The sequence below is a fragment of the Larimichthys crocea genome, chromosome XVIII, assembly GCF_000972845.2.
Source record: "Larimichthys crocea isolate SSNF chromosome XVIII, L_crocea_2.0, whole genome shotgun sequence".
Classification (NCBI taxonomy): Eukaryota; Metazoa; Chordata; class Actinopteri; family Sciaenidae; genus Larimichthys; species Larimichthys crocea.
This window is the reverse complement of record NC_040028.1, coordinates 18,853,900-18,875,996: the sequence shown is the minus strand read 5'-3', so window position 1 is coordinate 18,875,996 and position 22,097 is coordinate 18,853,900. Positions and strand designations below refer to the sequence as shown.

General features: G+C 43.3%; 1 protein-coding gene across 3 annotated transcripts in view; it reads right to left on the bottom strand.

Moving 5' to 3' along the window:
• The window catches only part of fgf14 (fibroblast growth factor 14), a 92,368-nt gene that overhangs the window by 27,295 nt on the left and 42,976 nt on the right, over nucleotides 1–22,097 (bottom strand). Inside the window, exons 1-3 of one of the 3 annotated variants that reach the window (XM_019255737.2) lie at nucleotides 11,800–12,735; nucleotides 4,139–4,249; nucleotides 2,844–2,947 (exon numbers count right to left, since the gene is read on the bottom strand). In XM_019255737.2, coding sequence (XP_019111282.1) covers nucleotides 2,844–2,947; nucleotides 4,139–4,190 — 156 coding nt within the window. In that variant the 5' untranslated portion in view covers nucleotides 4,191–4,249; nucleotides 11,800–12,735. Of the gene's footprint in view, nucleotides 1–2,843; nucleotides 2,948–4,138; nucleotides 4,250–11,217; nucleotides 11,568–11,799; nucleotides 12,736–22,097 lie in introns of those variants that run through there. The other 2 variants (XM_010742438.3, XM_019255736.2) reach the window with 2 other exon arrangements.

The following is a 22,097-nucleotide window of genomic DNA, read 5'->3' as shown; positions in this document are numbered from 1 at the left end:
CTTTATTCGGCGGTGTGTCCTTTGTGCCAGGCTGTGCAGTCACTTTGATGCTATCTCTGTCATCCGAAGCCGTACACCGAGCCTCGGGTGCCTCGCACAAAAGAATATGATGCACTACGCCGGGCCCTGAATGGGGGGCCTTCTGTCTGTTTTCTGAAAGAGTGGCGGACTTCTCTTTTTGATTCACTTTATCCGTTCCAAAAATTGAATGTAATTCATTATCAAAGTACGTCATCATAGTAAAAGCCTCTGTAATGTGTTTAATATTGTGAACTGACAGAGTGAATTATAGTTAATAAAAACGATCGGAATTTTTGGGAAATGAGTCCATGTTGAGAAATAATTCTTTTTCCAATAAAAACAGCTTGTTTTTGTCTGTTTTTTCCCGACATACTGTGTACAAAAATCATTATGCATTATATAACCTTCAAAGTATGAAGTGCATGTGAGTGCACTATAATCAAATACCCTTAATGGGTAGAAAAGGTCGACTGCCAGATCCTCGCTTTGCGAAGGAACAGAGTGATAATGGGAGGAATGTTGTACCTTGCTTACGGAGGAGGAGAGAGAGGCGGCAGAAAAGAAAGAGATGAAGAACACCTTGCAAGGCTGCCATTACAGGAGTAATTCACACACTAAGGAGCAAAGAGAGACATCTGAGTGGGTGGCTGGATAGTTGAGGTCTGAGCAGAACCTCCATTAGCACGAAAATAAGCTGCAAATGGAGCAGGGGAGCCGTGTGAAGAGAGGAGCAGGGTAACCTGTACTGAAGGAGCACGTCGCCCCGACAGGGCTCATCCTAAACCCACTTCACTGCACTCTTAGTCTGCCTGGACTAAACATGTCCGGTGGCTATTGGACAAAACACATCATGGTGAAAGGTTTTAACGTAATCACAGTATCTGGCCTTTAGGTTTAGGCTTGAATGCCAATTAGCAGCGTTTAGCAGCTACAAAGAAAAGGTCTGGCAATCAACACTCGGATGTGAGCTTTCACAGCAATAATTGTCAGCCTAGTGGAGAGACGAACCAAACGTGAGCAACTTCCAGGCGTGAAAATTACCTCAGAATTATCGAATGTGACAAGCGGAGTAGAAAAATCATGAGGACAAACGGCAAACACCGACAATGTGTGTGTGGAGGAGGAGGAACAGTCTGACCGACAGACGTGTGGACGGTCAACAGGGATAATAAATGTCGATAAATGTTGCTAATGTGACATAATTTAAGAAAGTCTTTGTTTGTGTTTATTGTATGATTTATCTGCCTCCGACATTATCTTCGTACAGTGCGCCAAACGTGGAGATTTATGTAGACAAATGAATGACAGCTTTGGCTATGTATTTATGTACTGCACATAATACAGATCAATTATCTGTACTAATTCCGTAGAGGAAGCACTGAACCATACAAACAGATTCATCTAGTGTCCTAATAATAAACAATATTATACCATGTGTTCAGATTTGATGTAATATTGGTGTTATTTCATATTCTGGTGTTTTAGATTTGATTTAAATCTGATTGCATTTGTATTTTTTTTTAATTCCATCAAGTTTTATTTACGGTTTTGCAAGTTTGTAATGTTTATCTTTCCTTTTAATATGGAGTATAACAATCTGATATATATTTTGAAACTGTGAGTGTGTGTGTGTGTTTGAGTTTGTGTCTGCAGGGGTAAAAAGAGTGTGCAATCAACAAATTATGCCGTCTTGTGTGTTAGGCCGTATATTGCGCCCGTGGAATATATTAATTCATAATCCCTGCTGTGCAATTCCTTAACAAAATCCATAGGATTCTAGGTCAATCCTCCTAAAATGAATTTCATTTCACGGCTTAAGTCAAGCTGTGATTAAGTATTACAGAATTCCACTGGAATAACCGCTGCATTGTGCAGTAAGAGAAGTAGCCTCTCTAAAAAATAAAAAAATAAACCCCAAGGTAATGAATGAAGAATAAGATGGCAATTCCTGCTCTGCACTCGGAGGATTAGGAACATGAGAGCAGAGGGAAGGAGGGAGGGAGAGTGATTCTGATGGATACTCCTGTCTGGGAGAGGAGCACTTCTCCCAATACTCTTCCAACTGATTGATTTGAATGACTGGGAGAGGACAGCAGTGGAGGAGTGAGACTATAGGAGAACTATTTGTGCTGGGTGAAGTCTTATCACCCCCTTGACAGTCTATCCAGCAGAGGCCTAGTTTATTCTGAAGAGAGGTGGTCAATAACAGCGGGTAGGTACAAAGTGAAGAAGAATGCGCCTCTGATCAAATACAGCTCTGCATTCAGTTACCTCCAGGTATTGCTTGCATTATGCTTAACGTGTGTGTCACAGCATTTCTCCGCGTCTAATTCACATTTACAGACCTGAAATATTGACACCGTGATATACTGTGAGCGCAGGTCCCACGTGAGACCGAGAAATATGCGTTCCTCCCGCGTTATGTCACCTGATGTAAAATGTTTTCCATCTGGAATGAAAACTCTGGGGGCATTTAACCAGATGAACAGAAAAAAAAAACATGTGTGCACGTGGATTTCTGCTTAATAGGATCCATAACCTTCAGAGAAATGCAATTATCCTGTCGCAAACGTGGTAACTATCTACGACACGTTCAGGGACAATAATTGGGAATGGCGTGCTGTTAGAATTAATTTATCTATATACACATCTAGATGTATGCAAAGATGTAAAACAAAGAGAGTACAGATACAAAGATGCCTTAAATCAGGACGCATAATTAGCACAATGCATTATGATTGCAGCTTTTTGTATGTTTTCAACATAATCAAGTATATTTTTAGGACATGCTCAGTAGAATAGAATAGAATAGAATAGCTTACTGATGTGTACAGATGGCCCTCCCCGTTCATGGCGATGTATAACCCTGTCTTCACGGACTGAATGGCGACAACTCTGAGGCCCACAGGAATAAGGTTGAACAAAGCTGAAAAACACACACACGTGAACAGGCAAAACACACGCACACATGAAAATGCATCATTAGCCATAGACACACATTATGTGAACATTAACAAAATAATTCATCATTTAAATGCAAGCTGCCTGTCATTAATGCTCCACAAAGCACAGATAATATATTGCATTGAGGTCATCTCCAAAGATGAAATGCAGCATAGCCTTAGCACAGCATAGCCGCAGCCACCCAGAGCTACCTGAGTAGTGGCTGTAATTGGGGCCAGCGCTGGTGTGTGGCAGATCTAATAGCCCTTTTGTTGTTGCAGCAGGCTCCTTGGGCCTGGTGGGTAATAGCTTTTGTTTGTACTGGTGAGAAATAACAGCACTGTCCTGGCTGTGACATTAAGTGTGTGTATATGGGAGACTTAAAGACACGTAACGACCTCTGCCGACCTTCTAAGTAATTGGTATTGGCAGGTTTGGAGTCTGGAACAGTGCAGAGGAATACTACGTGACTGTCGGGTTTTTGGTGGCTTTTAGCCAATTTTTTAGAAAATGTTCATTTTAATGTGGAGCAGCCAGCCAAAAAAACTTGAGCTGATCAAAGAGTTCCGACATGATAAATCCCCCCGTGCACACTGGAAGCATTGCCCACTGTTTTAATAAGTTCCTTCAGCCACATCGGATGTGACATGTGCCACATCTCCTCACGCTGACAGAAGTAAGTGACACAATGTGGAGTGTCAGGCAAGAGTTAGCACCCCAGCACTGGAATCATATTAACCACCTAGCCCGGAGCGCTGGAGGAGCAGTGCCAGATCAAGCTAATAATACCCCTTTCTCACTGTTAAGCCTACTGTTTCCTGGTCCACTTTTCCTCTCAGAGAGGAGGATAAATCTGTGTGATCCTGCCATTTGAGAGGGCATTTCAGCTCCAAAGCCTGAAAAATGAGGGACGGTATTGGCCTGAAGGTTAGAGAGGCATAACTGGAAGGTCACTGGTTCATTTCCTGCACCTAAGGGATAAATCTACCTGAAAGCGAGCAAGAAAACAACCTGCACAGATTTGAAGTGCCAGAAACTTCACAGTTCAGAGCTCTGCTAAAAGTTTTAGATTCATATCTCACGGCGTCCTCGCTTAAACAATTCATCACGTGTTTCTGGACACAGATCAAAAGTTTGATCTGGAAGGCCGAACAAACTCTGTCATGGTACTCACAGGAATTACTGCTGTCATCCTTGGTCCCATCAAGAGAGCCATCGGGGTTCATTTGCAAGTAGTATCCCTGCCTGCAATATAACCTGGTCACTATACCCTTGAGCTGGGGATCTGCAGGAGAGAAAGAGGAGACAAAGAACAGGTGGAAACATCAGCACAAATGACGTTGCATGGATCAAATAAACTGGAAAAAACATAGCAAAGATATTTTTAAAGTGTTTTAACTGCAAAAAGCCAGTGAGAACTCTGTGCAGAACTATTTTACAGCACTTGGGTGACTCCGGCGTATGTTCACAGGCAAATCCCACAGCCAACTTTCTGGGCACATAAGCCCTGGCCTGCTCAGAGAAAAGGCCATCCAATTATAGGCAGCAGAATTAATCTGTGGTCGCCTGTCTCCCATAATGAACCCAACAGCACCCTCTCTGGGTCCTCAGTGTGTAGGATGTGAAAGTTGTTTTGTGCTCGGTCTCTTCCAGCTGGCCCACCGGGGGGAATTAGCTGCATATCTACTGTAAATAAATCACTGTAGCGGATAAATTGCCCACTGCCACTGCAGCTCAAACCAGTCGTGTTGCAATTTAGTTGGCATTTTGTGGGTTTTTAATAACACATGGGGGGTGAAAATGTAAAAACTAAAGAAATGGAAAATGATACGCACGTGACTGCATGTCGGCATGTTGGGATGTTTATGGATAAACACTGTTTGTGCTCAACCACCGGGGTCATCTACCATCAACATTATTCTTATTGTAGAGACAGCTATCACACCAGATTTCATTCTGAGAAAGCCCCGGGGACGTGAACAATCAACCTCACCTGAGCCTATACCAAGCACCCTGCAAGCAACTGCATGTGTGTGTGTGTGTGCATGCGTGAGAGAGCGTGGCCACAGAGGAGAACCCGAGAGGTCTTGCTGAGGGCAGAAAGAGTTTTTTTCTACTGGTGTACAGCTCAAGGCAGTCTTGTGAAATGGCTCTGTTGGGTGATGGCAGCAGGTCGCTCTGAGACCTTTCCCTGCTGCTTCTCTGTCCGAGCAAAACGGCTACAGCGGCATTCAGGAGCGCTGCTTTGTAGCCTCGCCTGAACAATGAAAGAGGTGGCTAGAGAATCGGACCGCTACAGTACCTCTGCCACGGATTGAGCAGGCTGACAGGATGCTGACAGCACCTCTCCGGTTTACAATAATACTCTGCAGCCAAATCCGTTGCGTTACATTCAGCGAGAGACAGATGTCACATTGTCCTTTTTTCTCTCGTTTGCTGTGGATTCTTTCATCTATGGACGAGATACAACTGGCATTCCTTTAGTGTGTCATGTTAGCTCAACTGCAAGTTAGGGCTGCAAGTAACTGATTAAACATTTCATTTTTTTTTTTGCTTAATTTGAGTCAGTTTCTGCCAGTTAAACTTAGTCTTGATAACAAATGTGACTGCAAAGCTAAATTATTACATAAAAAGTCAACAGTTTACCATAATACATACATTTTTTGACTCTTTATCTCATTATTTTAAATTACTGAGTTGAAATTTGTACTTTTCATTCTCTAATTCATCTATTTTTGACTTACCGGGACATTTTTTTTAAAATCAAGACTATTCTATCTATTTTTTTTCTTTTATAACAGAAAAAGGCTTTCATAATTTAGTCTATAGAACAAATATAGCTCAAATGTCCATCTCAAATTTCCAGAACCCAACATGGTACCTTCCAACGTCTTGTTTCGTAGATCCCATTCTCACATTACAGAGGCTGGAACCAAGAAATGTTGGGTTGATTAATGACATTAAGAACTGCTGATTAACGAATCATGTTGCAATTTAGTGGGTCTAAAAAATTACAAATTTAAAAAGTAAAAGAACACAGTAAAAAAAAAAGATACATTTTTATATTTCAGACTTTTGATCTATGCTGCGTTAACAAGCCTCTCAACCTCTCTCTTCATTATTTTTATGTCTTCCTGACATTGCATAGGGCACTTAGACATCCTAACTATGGATGCGGCAAAATGCATTTATTAATTATGTTTTCAAACACGTAAGCATCTGGCTATCAGATGCCATACAGCGCAACCTCAAGACCACACACTGGTGAGGTGGGAGACGGGTGAGTTTACACACAGCAGGGAGAGCAGGCACACACACACACACACACACACACACACACACAGCAGCTTCACACACACACACAGTTTCACATGAATGTTTAATGACTGCCCAATTCCCTTGAGCAAATACTCTCGCGGGGGCCACACGAAGTTGGCTAACCTGCGATCGATTAATGACTTTGATCAGCAGCGTTTAAACAATGTGCGACGGAGAGATTGATTCCGAAGACAGATCCACGGGGGGGGGCAATCTGTAATAATTAAAACTGCGTAACTGGCTGCTGGATGTGTGAATACTCTGCCTCGTTGTGTATCTGTGTGTGTATATGTGTGTGTGTGGAGGTGAACTTGGCTCCTCCATCATGCTATAAATCATGAGATGTTGGCTGTGTTCCCTGGGGCGAGCTAGCCAGTATATCTCACACACACACACACACACACACACACACACACACACACACATAAGCATTCCCCCCCTTCAGTTTCCAGCTTCAGTATTTCTGAGCTGCAACAAGAGTGAGCCAAAAAGTCTGTAATATTTCATCCAAATGTATTAAATGGGAATAAAAAAACAAACGGTGAAATAAGATTTAATAATAGATGGTTGTTGATATAAAATCTTATTCTAAAGGCTGCCTGCATGAATATGTCCTGAATTCAATCACATCCTCAAATAATCAGTGCATTATTTATGACTTATGACACTTTGCTAGTGCATACGTTAGAGTGACATAATGGCTTTTGAAATTCTTACAAAGCCGCCAACCCCATCGCAACCCACGCTGAAGGTCGCTCATTGCCAACAGATAAAAATGTTTCCGGAAGATCTGGGGTCATTTATCCGTCATCATTCAACACCAAAGAGACGTGGCGCTTCATTTTTTTGTGCATTGTTATAATAAAATATTAAATAAGTGAGGCGGTTTATCAAATCAAAATGAGAGAGAGAGGATATTTTTGTGAGATAAAGAGAATATGAGAGAGGGAGGATAGAAATGTTGCATTCAAAGACATGAAGGAAACCATTTTTAGAATGACACAGCGTTTCCAGTTCTGTCAGACATCCTTGAGACGGTGTGTGCACTCTTAGAAAACCCAGGACTGCTTTGAAAATGTCTCTGTGGAATTCCCCAAGTCGTGAAGGTCCTTGACTCAGTCTTTTCTCTGGGTTTCCTTCACCTCGCCTGTCCCTGAATGTTCTCCCTCTGTGAAACGAGGGAAAGAACAAGTGCTGTTTATCACTGATGGAGTCTCCAGCCTCTGCACTTGCAGTTGGACTTTCCCAGTCGCGCTGGTATTTTTTTTTTTACAACAGAAGCACTCCATGGTTTCTACATGCCACCTCTTTGTTTCTAGGGAAACAGAACGGTGGTTTGGCGGCAGCAGGGGGTTTCCTTGGAAAACAACAAGAATCAGAACCATAAGAGCTCAAATCTCTCTCTGAATATATACTGTCACACAAAGGTTGTGATTTCCCTCGCTCGTATTTTCCGTTGTGTCATTCTTCGGTCTGTGTGTGCAAAAAAGAAACATGAATATAAAGGACAAACACACACAGGCACAGCTGCAGCAGCGGGCGCAGACTCCTGTCAGCCCTGCCCTGCCTGACCCACTTTGAATGTTTCTGCGATTGGAGAAGGGCTTTTCCAGCCTGTGAAGGAAAAACCCCCCTCTATGTGGCTCCTGTTGTCATGGAAAAAGTAGATCAAGCAACTGAAAGCCACAGCGACGCCACCCCTTCCTGATTTCTCTTATATCAACAACATCTCTGACATCCCAACAATAACTCGTCTGATACAGACGGCTCTGAAAAGCTGGCTGATGACGCACCGCCACGTCCTGTCAACATACTCTTGAATAAACAGCCGTGGAGCGGGGAAGGCATTATTTTCAAATGGGTTTCTAGATCATGTAATCTAATGGTCTGATCTATGTAACATGATCTAATGATCTATGGATCTAATCTAGTGAGATAATTAGAGCCAGAGCTAGTGAGATTATAGACGGCGAGCCCAAGCTGGATGTGCCCCCAGCTCACTTACTGGGTTTGAGTGTAATAGGATTTACAACTCAAATCTAATCCCTTTAAAAAAATAAAATTAAAAAAATCTGTGTGATCACTGGCTCTGCATCTGCTATCAAAATGCATGGATGATTTAAAATTAAAGTTGATGTGACAGAGGAAACACAAAGTGTTCCCGACGTGTTCCCTCAAGTGTTGGACAGGAAACCACATCTGTGCATTTTAATGAACGCAGCAGGCAAGACTTTCTTTTTTATCTAGGTCTGCTGGTACCTGCCGAAACAATGACATCTCAAAAGACAGAATTAAGACGAGGATGATTACTAGTGATTTCTGACACGTTTTCTTTGAATTCGCAACTTATGTCAGCGCCGATCAATACAGCCCATAGGAATAGCTAATGTAGTGTCTCACCCACAAGATCAATACTCAAAGCCAAAGGGAATACTGGCATTAGGAGCATATTTCAGACACCTCCACTCCCCTCGTCCTCGCAGATCTCAGTGGGAGTCTGAATGCGTCTTCAATATCATAATCACAGCCTGAATGGTTAGAAAGCTGCTCTGTTCTCTGCAGGCTCGGCTGTCACAGGGAAAGCCCGGCGTCTTTTCTCACCTGGGAGACAAAGACAACTGTGTGTTTCTGCCTGTGTTATCACGTCACATATGATCGGTGGCGGTGGTGGTGCATTCGACTTTATCATCCACTTACCATAAGAAGAAGAAGAAGAAGAAGAAGAAGAAGAAGAAGAAGAAGAAGAAGAAAGAAAGAAAGAAAGAAAGAAAGAAAGAAAGAAAGAAAGAAATCCTTCTGGGGGCCGATATTAAATTAAACTCACCGCACAAGCCATTAGTCTTCCAAAGCTGTGTGCTCTTGTGATAATATGGTGAATAAGAAGATGTGTGTGTGAGAGAGGTGTGTGTGTGTGTGTGTGTGTGTGTGTGTGCAGTGTTTTTCAAAGCAGCCCCCTGACAACAAGGCTTGGTATCGCTTGGTAAAGATTTTTCTAAATTCTCATGTGAGGGTGAAATTAATGAAGTATATTCCCATCAGGCCTCTAATCACAAAAAATCATAGCAGGAGTGTTTGCCCTGTGTTCTGATTAAAGCCTCAAAATGAGGACAAAACATTATTTTTTTTATAAACTGGGAGTGTTTCTCATCTTCCATTCCAGCAGGGTCCATTCCCTCTTTTTCTTTGAGAGCTTCACGACACAGTTGACCGACACTTGTGCTGGCACTGTTACTGTGGATTATCATCATTATTCTAAAGGCTCAGGGAGGCTCCCTTAGTTCCTCCATAAAATGGCCGTTGCAGGTGTGAAGTCATTTCAGGGTTGACTTGGCATCCTCATGTCTGACTTTGATTTATTCGAACCAGGTCCCAAACGTGTTCATCAATGACGTGTTAATATATACACCTCACTCAATAAAAGCCAACACAGAGGTTGTGTTTTATTTTATTTTTTTATATCTGCGTGGCTGGACGTTAAACTCCCCGACCAAATGACAGCATCGTCTGTCCACATCTCAGCTGTGGACGCTCCCAATGCGCCACGAGCCAATTTCGAGGTGACGGAGAAGGACAGACAATTAGACACACAAACACTAGGACAGCCACACACACACACACACACACACATAAATCCTAACACATGCACACAAGTGGGCAGATGCATAAACAGCAGCCTGGAGGATAGCCGATTATAACCTGATGCAACCTGACCCCTGTCCAGATGTGGGTGCTACTATAGATTCTGTTATGCCAAAGCTATTTTAATCCATGTAATCACTGAGGGCTTGTGAAGGGGATGCTTTCACTCATGGCATTGTTCATCTCCAAAATGACCCCCAGAAAGAGGACGAGTGAGGCTCGTCATCAAAATGGCTCTCTCTCTCTCTCTCTCTCTCTCTCTCTCTCTCTTCCGTCTCTCTCGTTTGGCTTTGTTAAAACAAATGTTGTTTGTAAATGTGAGTTTTTTCTTTCTTCCATTAAATTATGCAAACCAGCGTTCAATCAGTTGGAGTTACTGTGTAAGCGTGTCTGAAGCAACAGGTTTGATACCTGATGATTCCAACAGGAACACACACACAGCAGCCTCCCATCATTCACAAACAAGTGAGTGAGTGAGGGAGGGAGGAATAATTGGAGTAATTTCTTTCCTAAATGAATTATCCCTAATTCATTTTTCTAAGACAAAATTATCCGCACAGTTGGCACTGATTCCAGCGGTGAAATAATTATTGACAGTGCTCTTTAACAATCCCAGGTCACCACGTTAGAGCAAAGAAACGTTCCTGACATTTTCAATAAGTGGAAGGAATATCAGCTGAGGTAATAAGAGGCCAGTGGCCTCACGAATACGTGAAAAATTATGCCAGGAAAGATTAGGTTTGAAAGGCGTAACCTCCATTCTGAGGCACAGATTGACCTTTTTTTTTACTTGCATTTAAATGAGTTTCATTTCTTGGCTTTTGTGATGTGCTTATGCACGAGGAGGTCTTTCAGCCAATCGTGGAAGCGCTTCATAAAGATGAGCCCCCCTCCTTTTTTCCCCCACTCCCCGGAGTCTCCAGGTGACAGCTCGATAAACCTGTCTAAACCATTTGCTACAGCTCTACGGGCTCCTGTCAGCTACCTGGGATTGCATGTAAATCAGAGGTAGGTGTGTTATTTTCAACCAACTGGCCAACACACAACACAGAACACGCCCTCTGGTTCAATTGAACTTTTTACGCACGGATGTCCAATTTTGGAAAATCCATGTAATCAGTGATAAATCAGTATGATTCATTTCATTATTAGCCTGTGGACGCATTGGTGGATGCACTTATGACTGCTGAAGGCCCTACAGTAATTAGAGCCATCAACCAGTGGCTGCACATGTATGTTTCTACTGAAAGCACAACGCCAACCAAGCAGGCACCTTGCACACTAAAGTTCCCAGACCTTGTCTCCGTAGTCTCCGCTTCCTGAGGCCGAAGATGCGCACTTTAGAGAAGATGTCGACCAGGTTCCCATTGCAGAGCCCCTTGTTCTTGTTGGGGCTCTTCCTCCGTCGGTTGGTCGAGGGCCGGTCTAGATGCTGCTCCCGTGCCTGTCTCTTCTGTCTGATCAGCCCACTTGCGATAGCAGCAGCCATGGCTCAAAATGTCACAACTGCTCAGGTCCAGTCTGCACACGGAGCACAGACTACACAAACAGCCGCCTCACAGAGCTCGCAGCCCGGGTCACAGTCCCATGGTGGCGGCTAAGTGGTCCGTTCCGTGATGGCAAATGTCAAATATAAATCTGTTTATTTTAGGTTTGGTAAATGAAAGTTTAGGCTGGTTTTCTTTTTTAGTCCAAACACTACATGATACTTGCGGTATTAAAACAGCTTTCATCGTCTTTCGAAAATTTCTTGGACATGGTAGAAAAAAAAGGGGGGATCAGTTCATGCGTAATTCCATACATGCATCAATAACCATAGTCTTGATGAAGAGCTATGCCAAACTCACGCGGACGGACATGTCAGAGGATTATTCATACCTGCACAGTGGTGTTTGTGTTCATTGTCTGTGACATGTTCAGTGGCATCGCCTCCTTTAAATGTCCAATACCGGCTGCAGCGTCCTCACAGCAACATTCACCCACTCTTTTCCTCCTTTTTCTGCCTCCGTTTTTCTCCTCCTGCTGCTTCCAGACGAGGCTCTGCTCTAAGAGGAGTCGCTGTTTTTTTTGGGGGGTATAGCGGTGGGGACGCCTGTGCATGTGCGCCGCCAGGAATCAAGCAGAAAAAAAAAAAAAAATTGCGGGCGCCTCCTACGAAGATCACCACTCGAGCGGCGAAGGCGCAGCAGCCCGGGTGAGACGAACTCCCAAGTTTGCGAGAAGCATTCCGCGACAACTACCCTGCGATGACCGATCAGCAGTCACACCGTTTGGAGACGGAGGAGGGGGGGAAGAAATACGCAGCCCGTAGCGGAGTTAGAAATTGATGCAGCGGGGTTTAAACGAATACAAACTTGTATTCCAACTACACACCTGCCGGATAACGTGCCTCACATCATATGTTCTCCACTGTATTCCACAATCACAACACATGCGGCTGGGCGCGATGGAAAAAACACACAACCGAAAAAAAAAACGGATCGAAACCCGGTGGAGATGACGTCTGCATTGTGAGACAAGCTGCATACAAATATGTAGAAACTTAAAAAAAAAAAACCCCGCCGGTGATCAGCACACAGGTCCACCCGGTGAACGATCCATGTATGGCGATCGGTGCGTAAAGGCAATATTTAAAAAGAAAAACAGGAGAGGAGAGTTCTGCCTCTGATGTACAGGCACAATTTATTTTCCCACGCTCAAAGAGAGAGAGAGGGAGATTAAAAAAAAGGATATGAAGCGGTGGTCGCTCAGTAGATATACCCCTGATCAACAAATCCTTCCCATCAACAAGTCCTAACCACTCGTTAGTACACGCCTGAGTGGAGAGGATGCCCTCCCTCCCTCCCCCAACACACTCCCTCCCTCTCGACCACCAAGCCCCTGCTTGAAGGGGGAACGAGCAGCCGGGTCTTGATGCTGTCATTAGATGGTGAGATTTTATTCTTCAGATCAGACAGCAGCTGCTACCTTTTTAAGCAAAGAGCTGAAATGATGCACAAGCACAACAGGACTACAGGGAGATGTGCATGCAGTGTTAAGGTTTCAGTCAAATGTGCATGATTTAAAGACAATCAATGGATTATGATAACCATATTCTGCATCATACAGGGAAATACTAGTTGCTGCATGTGTAGCTGCTGCACATTCATGTTGCTTTAATTGCCCTTCAGGCTGCGCGCTCCGTCTCCCGTGTGTGTGGTTTCAGCACCACAGACAGCGGCGCAGTGACAGAGGGAAAGGTTTCCGTCAGTCAGACATCACAAGATTTACTGAGAAAAAGAAAATCATCATAACCTTTACTTGAACGTCCACCAGAGACTTAAAGATATCTCACATGAACCACCAGCACCTGCAGATCCACTCCCACACTCCCCTCCACCTTCTTCCTCCTGCATTTAGAGGATGGATTGGACGGTGTGGGTTCCACACAATAAAAAGCCTTTGTGAGACAAAACATTTAATCCTTTTTTTTGTTGTTGTTGTTGTTGAATTTCATCTAAGGCTCAATCACAGGCACATTGAATTAAAACTCAAGAGAGCCATCTGCTGTTTGTGGCTGTAATTAAACATTTGGGCTCATGGGGGGTGGGCTGGAGCGTTGTTATTGCCTATTGCTCTGGTGTGCGTTCATTCTCTGCACGGCAGACCGCACCTGTTGATATCCAGCTGCACAGGTGTTAAGAACGGGCAGATAACACACCTGCAGAGAGGGATCACTCCTGTCCGTTCATTTCCATGACATAAATGTCAGAGAGTCGACGGCATTTGAAGAAACACCGCCTGCAGAATTTAAATGCATGCCGTATCAGATTCACACTGAGGGGTTATTATGATCCAGATTGTTTCAAATCTCTCAGGTCTGTGCACCGGTGCCTTCCCTCCTCCCCTCTCCTCCACACTCACACTCCACACTGACTCGAGCTCCGGCTGCGGATGCACGTAGTTTTATGTCCCGTTGCTGTTGAGAAGCCTCCCTGCTCGGCGATGCTGCAGGAGGCACTGCAGTTAACGCTCCAACCAGCAGCGGACACTGTCAGCTCAACAATGGTCCCTCATCCACAGCGACATGCAGAACAGCTGCTGTCACAGCACTGCTCCTGGATCTTCTTCTAATCAGACAGCGGTCGGGTACTCGTATTGCTTTTAATGGAACATCTCGAAGAAACAGAACAGACTGTGGAATATTATCCTGTAGGTTTAAGCATCAGGATAATATTCTTACACTGCTTTTTACTAATAGTTAATCTAATGTACTGGATAATGACGATCATATTAGAACCTCCCCAGCATAACTGGACGAACTGGAATGAGAATTTGCCAAATGATGAGCTTAGAAAATATGAGAGAAATGGCAAAAGAGATCTAATGTGAAAGTGTGTGCTACAAAATTCATTTTCGACCAAAGAGAACAGAAGTTATTAAACTATAAGCAGTATTGTGTGAGAGGAGAGGAGAGGAGAGGCTTTGCACTGTGGCTTTTACCCTTTTCAGTCCCACACAGCATGAGGCTGAATGCATGGACGGTGAGGAAATGCAAAAGTCTTTCCACAACACACACACTGCAGAAGCAAAAGTAATCCGCTGGTTCAAACCATGAGAATATTTTCATATCAGACAGAATGCAAGTCTCAAACGGCACAACAAACCCCCTGTGAAATATTCATGAAGCAAAACGAGGGTGCACATACCTACATTTTTTTTCCTCCTATATGTGAACGAATGCGAGTCCATGGCAGTCCCATACCAAAGCCCTCTAAAGCCAAGACCTTTTCCCCCCGTGACTCCTAATGCCCCCGTTTATACTGCCCCTTTCTTGGACCTAACATGGTTACGGTGTCACAGAGAGGCAGTTAGAGTAACACAATTGGACATTTAGTCTGAGACTAGCCGCAAATAAAAGAGGACAAAATGTTGCCTTAGGATCCAATTTGCAAGAAATTAGCCTGTTGCAAAAGAAGACGAGTGTGAAATAGTGCACGTTATCAGCTCGTGCTGCTTTGTTATGCGACATTCTTGAACACAGACTATCAGAGAGCATAAAACCATGCACGGCTGAGCCGTATGGAAAAACACAGAGATCCAAAACGTGACGAAAACGGAATCTGATGCAGACTTGTGAAGCCACAGCCTCGCCGGGTCAGAACATTTTAATCCAATCTCCTCAGAGGAAATTACATTACTGTTAGTTAGATGTCCTGCTGCTGAGGCAACGCAAATGTCACCCAATGGAACTGGGGTAAACAACCCATTTGATTATTGCTATTACTTTGCTTTAGGGCTATGTGTTTTTTTTTTTTATCACCCGTCCTGATAGGAAGCGGGACTCAGCACTTCTCAGGCCCAGTGAAACAAAAGAAGCTCAACTTGCCAGAATCAAATCACGTTGCATTTATCAAAACACACACAGAGAGTTAATTTAATTTGAGATGAGCAATGATTTCTGCTTTGCTTTGGATTCATGTCATTTTCTTTCCTCACTCGTCTTTCTCTTCCTCCCCGCGCTTTAGCCGTTTTTATCACCGAGTATCATGAGTCCATCTACCGGAGCGATAAAAGCTCAGCCCGCTCATGGACTATGTGAGTACTGCTGCGGCAGTGCATGTGACTCATTTGTTTTCATGAGTCTAATAGTCCAAGCAAATTAGAGAGCTAAGATAGATGAGTGCTCATCATGAGCTCGTAATTGGGGAATGAAAATGGAGAGCTTTTGTTGTGAAAGGTCACAAATGGAAAGGCCCCGGAGGTGGATGAGGGCCAGAAAGTTCTCAGGGGGCGGCATTATAAATCATCCTGTGGGGACCAAAGATATCTGTAGGAAATATTTGCATGTTGCAAAGACGGTGGCTGCATAAAATGACTACATAGCACTTGTAATTGTGTCTACTGAGAGTTATTAACACACAGCATTTTAAATAGGTGTATAAATAAAATGAAAGCAAACATAAAGCCATATTTGTTAGACTGTCAGACTCAAAAGACTCAACTTTCTTGTTGAGATCCAAAAGTTTCCAAAAAATACCAAATGTTAGAGGCTGTATTTCAGGTGAAATGTGTCCAAGATGATAAAAAATAAAGTGTCGATTGGTAGAGCATCCGCCCCATGACCCAAGCCCCACAACCTGACGCAGCGGCTCAGGGTTCGAATCTGACCTGCGGCCCTTTGCTACATGTCATGCCCCATCCCTCTCTCTCTCCCCACATTCCTGTCAGCTGTCTCTATACAATAAAAAAGAAAAGGCCAAACAATATCTTTAAAACAACAACATGCAGAATATTTCCATTTGTTGGAATGCTGCAGGCATTGAAACATTCAGGTCGGAATAGTAAAAACATTATATGGCCTCAGTAAAGACCTGGAACAGGATCATATGCACTAATATGCAGTCCAGAATAAGATGATTTTTAACAACCTTAACGCTGATTAAAGAGGAAACTGTCTGCAGCAATGGAATATCACCAGATGTTCAATCAGCTGTTGCTTTAGAGTTTCATACGTTACAATTAAAGTGGATCAACAAAGTGTCCCACAATCCATGATCACTAGCTCCAAAGCTACATTAAGCAGGGATGTCCAGCTTATTGTAGCTTTTGTGCGAGGATCCAGTCGACTATACAGCAGAATTTCTTATTTAGTGAACAGCAGATGATTTTTAGAGACAGCCGATGTGACATGACAGTGTGAGGTTTTCCTCTGTCTTTTTCCTGCAGCAGCGTGATACGCATGCAGGTGAGTGAATGAATGAATGAATGAATGAATGCTGGACTAAGACGCAATCCTCAATGAAGGCTGCCCGTGCTACACCGCCGATGAATAATACATTTGCAAAGGTTAGAAAACAACCCTGGAGAGATACTTTAGGTCTCCGCTCACAGACTTTTAAACAGCTGGTTCGTCATCTCATGCAGCGAGCCATAAAACCATTTAAATGTACATCACACAATCGCTCCTAGGTGTACTAAATATGCCACCTGAGAATATGTATAGCCGCATTACAATATGTCTCTGCGTTGTGAGTGTGATGGAGAGTCACCCCTCCCTCCCCAGAGATGAGATTAGTGCGGCCCGAGGTGTGGAGCCCTCCAACAGGGACATTAATGAAACACAGAGGCTTCCAACTGTGAGCTCCACTCACTGATAGCTTATTCCCAGATTTAAAAAAAAAAAAAAAAAACGTAGTTAACACTTGTGTTGCTGAACTACACGTACGGCATGTAACCCTGCAAGGGAACCAATCAGAGGGAGGAGGGGGGTGATTGGAAATGAAGCTGGGGGTCGAATAACAACATCTTGATTGAATTGTGAGTTTCCTTGGTGATAAGGCGAACGCAGCAACCCAACCGAGTCTTCTCGCCAAGTATGGCTTTGAGAAGGAAGGTTAATTGGTTAAAAAAAAAATGATACTCTGACTGACTTCCGCACATTTATAGAGAACCTGATTACAGCGAGCAGAGGGAAGCACAATTGGATACGAGCGCCGGTGATTGAGCGCAGCCCCGTGGCCTCTCAACATCGGTGATTGGTTAACTGCCGAATAATGAGCCAAATCACAAAGAGTCCGGTCCGGTCGTATGGCGCATTATCTGCGCTGAAGCTGAGTGAGGCTGTTTGAGGACACTGACGTGAGAGTAAGTAAAGGGGACAAAGAGCTGGACACAAGAGGCAAAACCATACTGTCATACTTCACAGAGGAGACAACATGCTGGTCACGGACACATCCTCTCTTTTTCCACACACACACACACACACACACACACACACACACACACAGCTCCATCCTTTGATCCTATTTTAAGTCTGCAGCAGTGATGGAATGTGCCTTGTCAGCAGCTCTGCAGAGTGAGGTTCCTTGGAGAAGCCCTGGGCAGTGTGGGAGAATATCAATTAGTCCAAACCCCTCTGGCAGGGCCTGCTTCCAGAGCTGAAGGCTGTCACAGAGCACGTATAGGTGTGTGAGAAAGTGTGTGTGTGTGTGTGCTTTATTGCCGATTTCTCAGCGAGCAAAACGTGTTGGTGTTGGCTCTGTGTGTGCCCACTTGCAAATGCATAGAGTGTATAGGTGAGCGCATTAATATTAATCATTTTCTGATGCAGGTGAAGGACCTGGGTGTATTTTCGGTGCTGGCAGGCTTAATAGAATGGTAATGAGGGTGATGTCGGGTCAGGCCAAGCTGCATTTGTGAATTCAAAGATCTGATATGAAAGAAAATCAGGTCAGTGGATGCTGCTGTGCATATAAAAGGTAACACTTTGGGTTGTGTCCGCAACCTGAGCGAGCAAATAATACTCACAACACATACAGCACGGGTTAATTTTGAAAGGATGCATCTTTTATGACAAAATGTCTGTTGAGAGAAGGTATTTATTATTTAGTCTCTCTATAAATACATAAACTGAGCAGCCACTGACCTTCAGGTGTGGTCAGTGCCTTTTTCTCTAAGCTGGCTCCCTGTCAAGCTGCAGCCCGCAGATTATACCTGATGTGAAGCAGGCGTAAGAAGCCCACAGGTCCATCAGAATCCCCGTCTACGTTTGATGGCATGACCACTACTGACAGCTCCACAAGGGCATGAGCAGGTTCTTCTCCTCAGCCCAGATCAAATAGGAGGGCTTTGGACAGGCCACGGGAGAAAGAAGTTTCAAAGCAGTTCAAGTTTTCTAAAGAAACTCTTTCTGACCTCTTTAACTCTAATTCCTAAAACGAAACACACACCTGAGCCTAATTCTAACACGTGAGTTTAATACTTGACCCACCCATGACCCCAAACGAAACACCAGCCCAGATACAACCGGACATTTTGGGCAATTCGCTTATTCACATTCTTGCCCCAGAGTTAGATGAAAACACTGACACCATGCTGCTTGTGTGGTATATGTACTTATGAGGTGTAATATGCTGGACTGCTTCTTGGCCAGAACCAGTAATCTCTCTCTCTGACTACAACTCCCAGCCAAGAAATAGTCTGGCACATAACCTTAGTGAAAATAGCAAATTGTGCTTTCTAGGAGTAAATAAAGAGATAAGACATGTTATTCAGCGACCTTTAGGTGTGTTGGAAAGTGTTTTTAAATTCCTCCCGTCTCCAGACTTCATGCTAAGCTCCAGCTACAGTACATATTTATCTTCTCATGTTCTCATCTAACTTCTCAAATATGCAGATTTCCCCAAAATATTAAACTGTTCCTTTAACGTGTAAACTTGTACCTTTATTTCTTAGTTATGTCTGATTGTAAAAAAATCATCCTCATCTTCGTGAGGACGAGTCCCAAGTGTTTGCATGTTGGTAAGCAAACATAGTGTATGGTCTGTGCATTAATACTCATATTTGTGCACAAAAGTATTGTTTAATGGAGGTTTACATGTATGAACCACCAGACTGGAAGAAAAGACAACCTAACCATGCTTTGCATATGAATTATAAACTTTATGCCAACATGACAAATCTCCTCTTGTTAGTGAAACCATAACCATAAAAAAAATTACACCTCCATGAAATATTATGTCTGATAAGTGTGTTTCACGTCGCTCCTGTTTTAATGTTTCCCTTTCCGGGGAGGTCTATTAAGGTGTGCTCATATGATATGCACCATAGATCTCCAATGAGACAGTGTATGAATGGGACCTCAGCCACCTCTGATTGAGAACAGCAATAAAGTTTTCCCCGAGAGACAATGAAAGACTAATGATGTCTGTAATGGCCAAAGTTATGATGTTAATCGTCATTAGCTGGCGTGGCACTTTGGCTGCGGCGACCCTCGTTGGCCCTGAGAATAAAGTCAGGAAAAACAGATGATGCCCCCGCCGCCACAGAAGTAATGTGCGTGCGCTAATGAAGGTGACGGAGGGACGGGGACTGCGGTGATTAGTCTGAAGTGACGGGGTTAATTCACTAGTATGACAGCAGTCATTAACCGGCAGACATTACCACACACTCAGACACCTATTAACACTGTCACAGATGAAATGTTAGAGGCCTCGAATACATCAACATCGACTTCAAGTAGCGCCGTCAAGCATCCGCAGGTCTTTGTTTGTCATCTGGCTTCTCTCCCGGACGACGTCTGCCTGTTTTTTAAATTCGTTTTCTCTTAAAAAAATCAGATTTTTCAAAACTTTCCCATGTATTTGAATATGCAAGTGTATAAAGAATCCCGTCATCCTGTTATTCTCGTCACTACGCTGTAATCCATGCACCAAACTAACATAGTATCAGACAAAGCTCAGGGATTATCTTATATTTTACTACACATGATATCTGTAGCCTTTGTTTTATGTCAACACACACACTCACAAAGACAGAAAAATATAGATTCTTTTACATATTTGAACACACACACCTAAAGTCACCTGTTGGAAATTTGCTCATGAGCTCAGAACAGTCAAACTAAGCACCTGCTCGAAGGGCTTTTTGTGTTTTTTTATGTGTTTTGCAGCCACCATAGTTCCTCCTTCATGCTTGGAAGGAGAGGGTGAAGGGAATAAGTTGCAATCAGCAACTAGATGCCACTAAATCCTGCACAGTGCTCCTTCAATCTGAGATTTAAGAGTCTTTAGAGAGAGGTGTTGAGAGTATGTGACCATCAGTGGGATCAATAGGAGCCTTCTAGGTCGGAGTGCTATGAAGAAGACCTGCATGGCTTCTTCCACAACCTGAAGTCAATCACAAATACAGTAAATGACTTTTTTAAACCTCTTAAGGTGTGTTTAATAGCTAATAATGTATAGTATCATGTGTTTCTGTGTCTTAAAAAGTAGACTCTTGGTGTGATTTGTGTAACAGCATGAAAAGACATCCTCATCATACTGATTTGAGTTCAGCACAATCAACAGAGCTGATCCAGATGCTGAACATGTCATCTACAACAGTAAAGGTTGTTATAATAAATGCCGCCTATTCTGATTATGCAAGATATACATCTGCACATGAAGAGGAATGCACGATCGCATCAAATCATTGCATGAAAACATGATTATGTTTCAATAACTTCAAGTTCACTTATACCAGAACTTAAGTTCTTTTATTCTGAGGTTAATATTATTAAAGGCATTTCATGGAGATCAGCTGGGTTGATGTTCAAATTGAACATAATGTGTTTTCCAGTTAATACTTTCAGTTAATTGGTACTTGCCAACTCAACATATTAGTGACATTTTGACAGATTTGCCAACTAAAAACAGTGTGTCCACAAAATCACTATGATAAGAGATGAAGGTGGAGCAATACCACTTAGATAAAAGAGCAACTCACTGGTTTATCATGCTACATGTGTGTTGGTGCAGCAGATACAAACAGTGTCTGTCATGCAAACGTCACATCTTCTGCACCTCTGCAGGTTTCTAACTGTTGTTTTCAAAATGAGAATGAAAATGCGGACACAGCTGAGGTGATTCTGGCCCCTCTGACATGTTTAAATTGCTTCTTTTTGTTCCTTCTCCATTACTTAGAAATTGCCTTACTACCTTTCAGCCACTAGAGAGCAGTGCAGAGCTCAGCAGGACATTGCTGCAGGATCACAGTGCTGATAGGCAAACTGCTCTGCACAGAGACACCACACTGTAGCTCTGTTCTTTAAAAAGCTCCTTAAAAACAGGTTGCAAGTCTTCTGACGGCTTCTGCACTGACAAAACACAAAAGAGTTCCCACTAAATGAAACCCCATCAACTTCAACTTTCACCGGAGCCAACAGGGTGTGTGTGAATTAAACATAGCCGAGTGGATTTCCAACATAACAGTCTGTCATGTTGCTGCTTTGTCATGACCGTAACCAGCTGAGGCACTAAAGCTGGAACCTTTTCCAGGAAACCAAACACTCTTTGTCTTAAGACAACAAAGATGCCCTCAAGTGGCCAAAACAGGCCAAACATCACAGACACTGTTCGGACATGGAGTAAAAGTCCCAATCAGTTCATTAAAGCAGCAACCTGTCTGTCAATCAGTTGACTCGTACAGGTTCTGACAACCTGCAGCGGCGAGCAACTCGATGTGGAGTTTTGAACTCGAGGAAGTGAGGCTGTGTTGATATTAAAGTCACAATATGATCATGCACTTCTGACTTATTGATCTCTTATTGCCAGCTGCTGTCTGATACAACTCATCGATGGAAGTAGAGAGACAAAAAAAAAGAAAAGAGGCATTTGTTTTCATTTCCATATGTTATGCAATGGAGTTACAGTGGG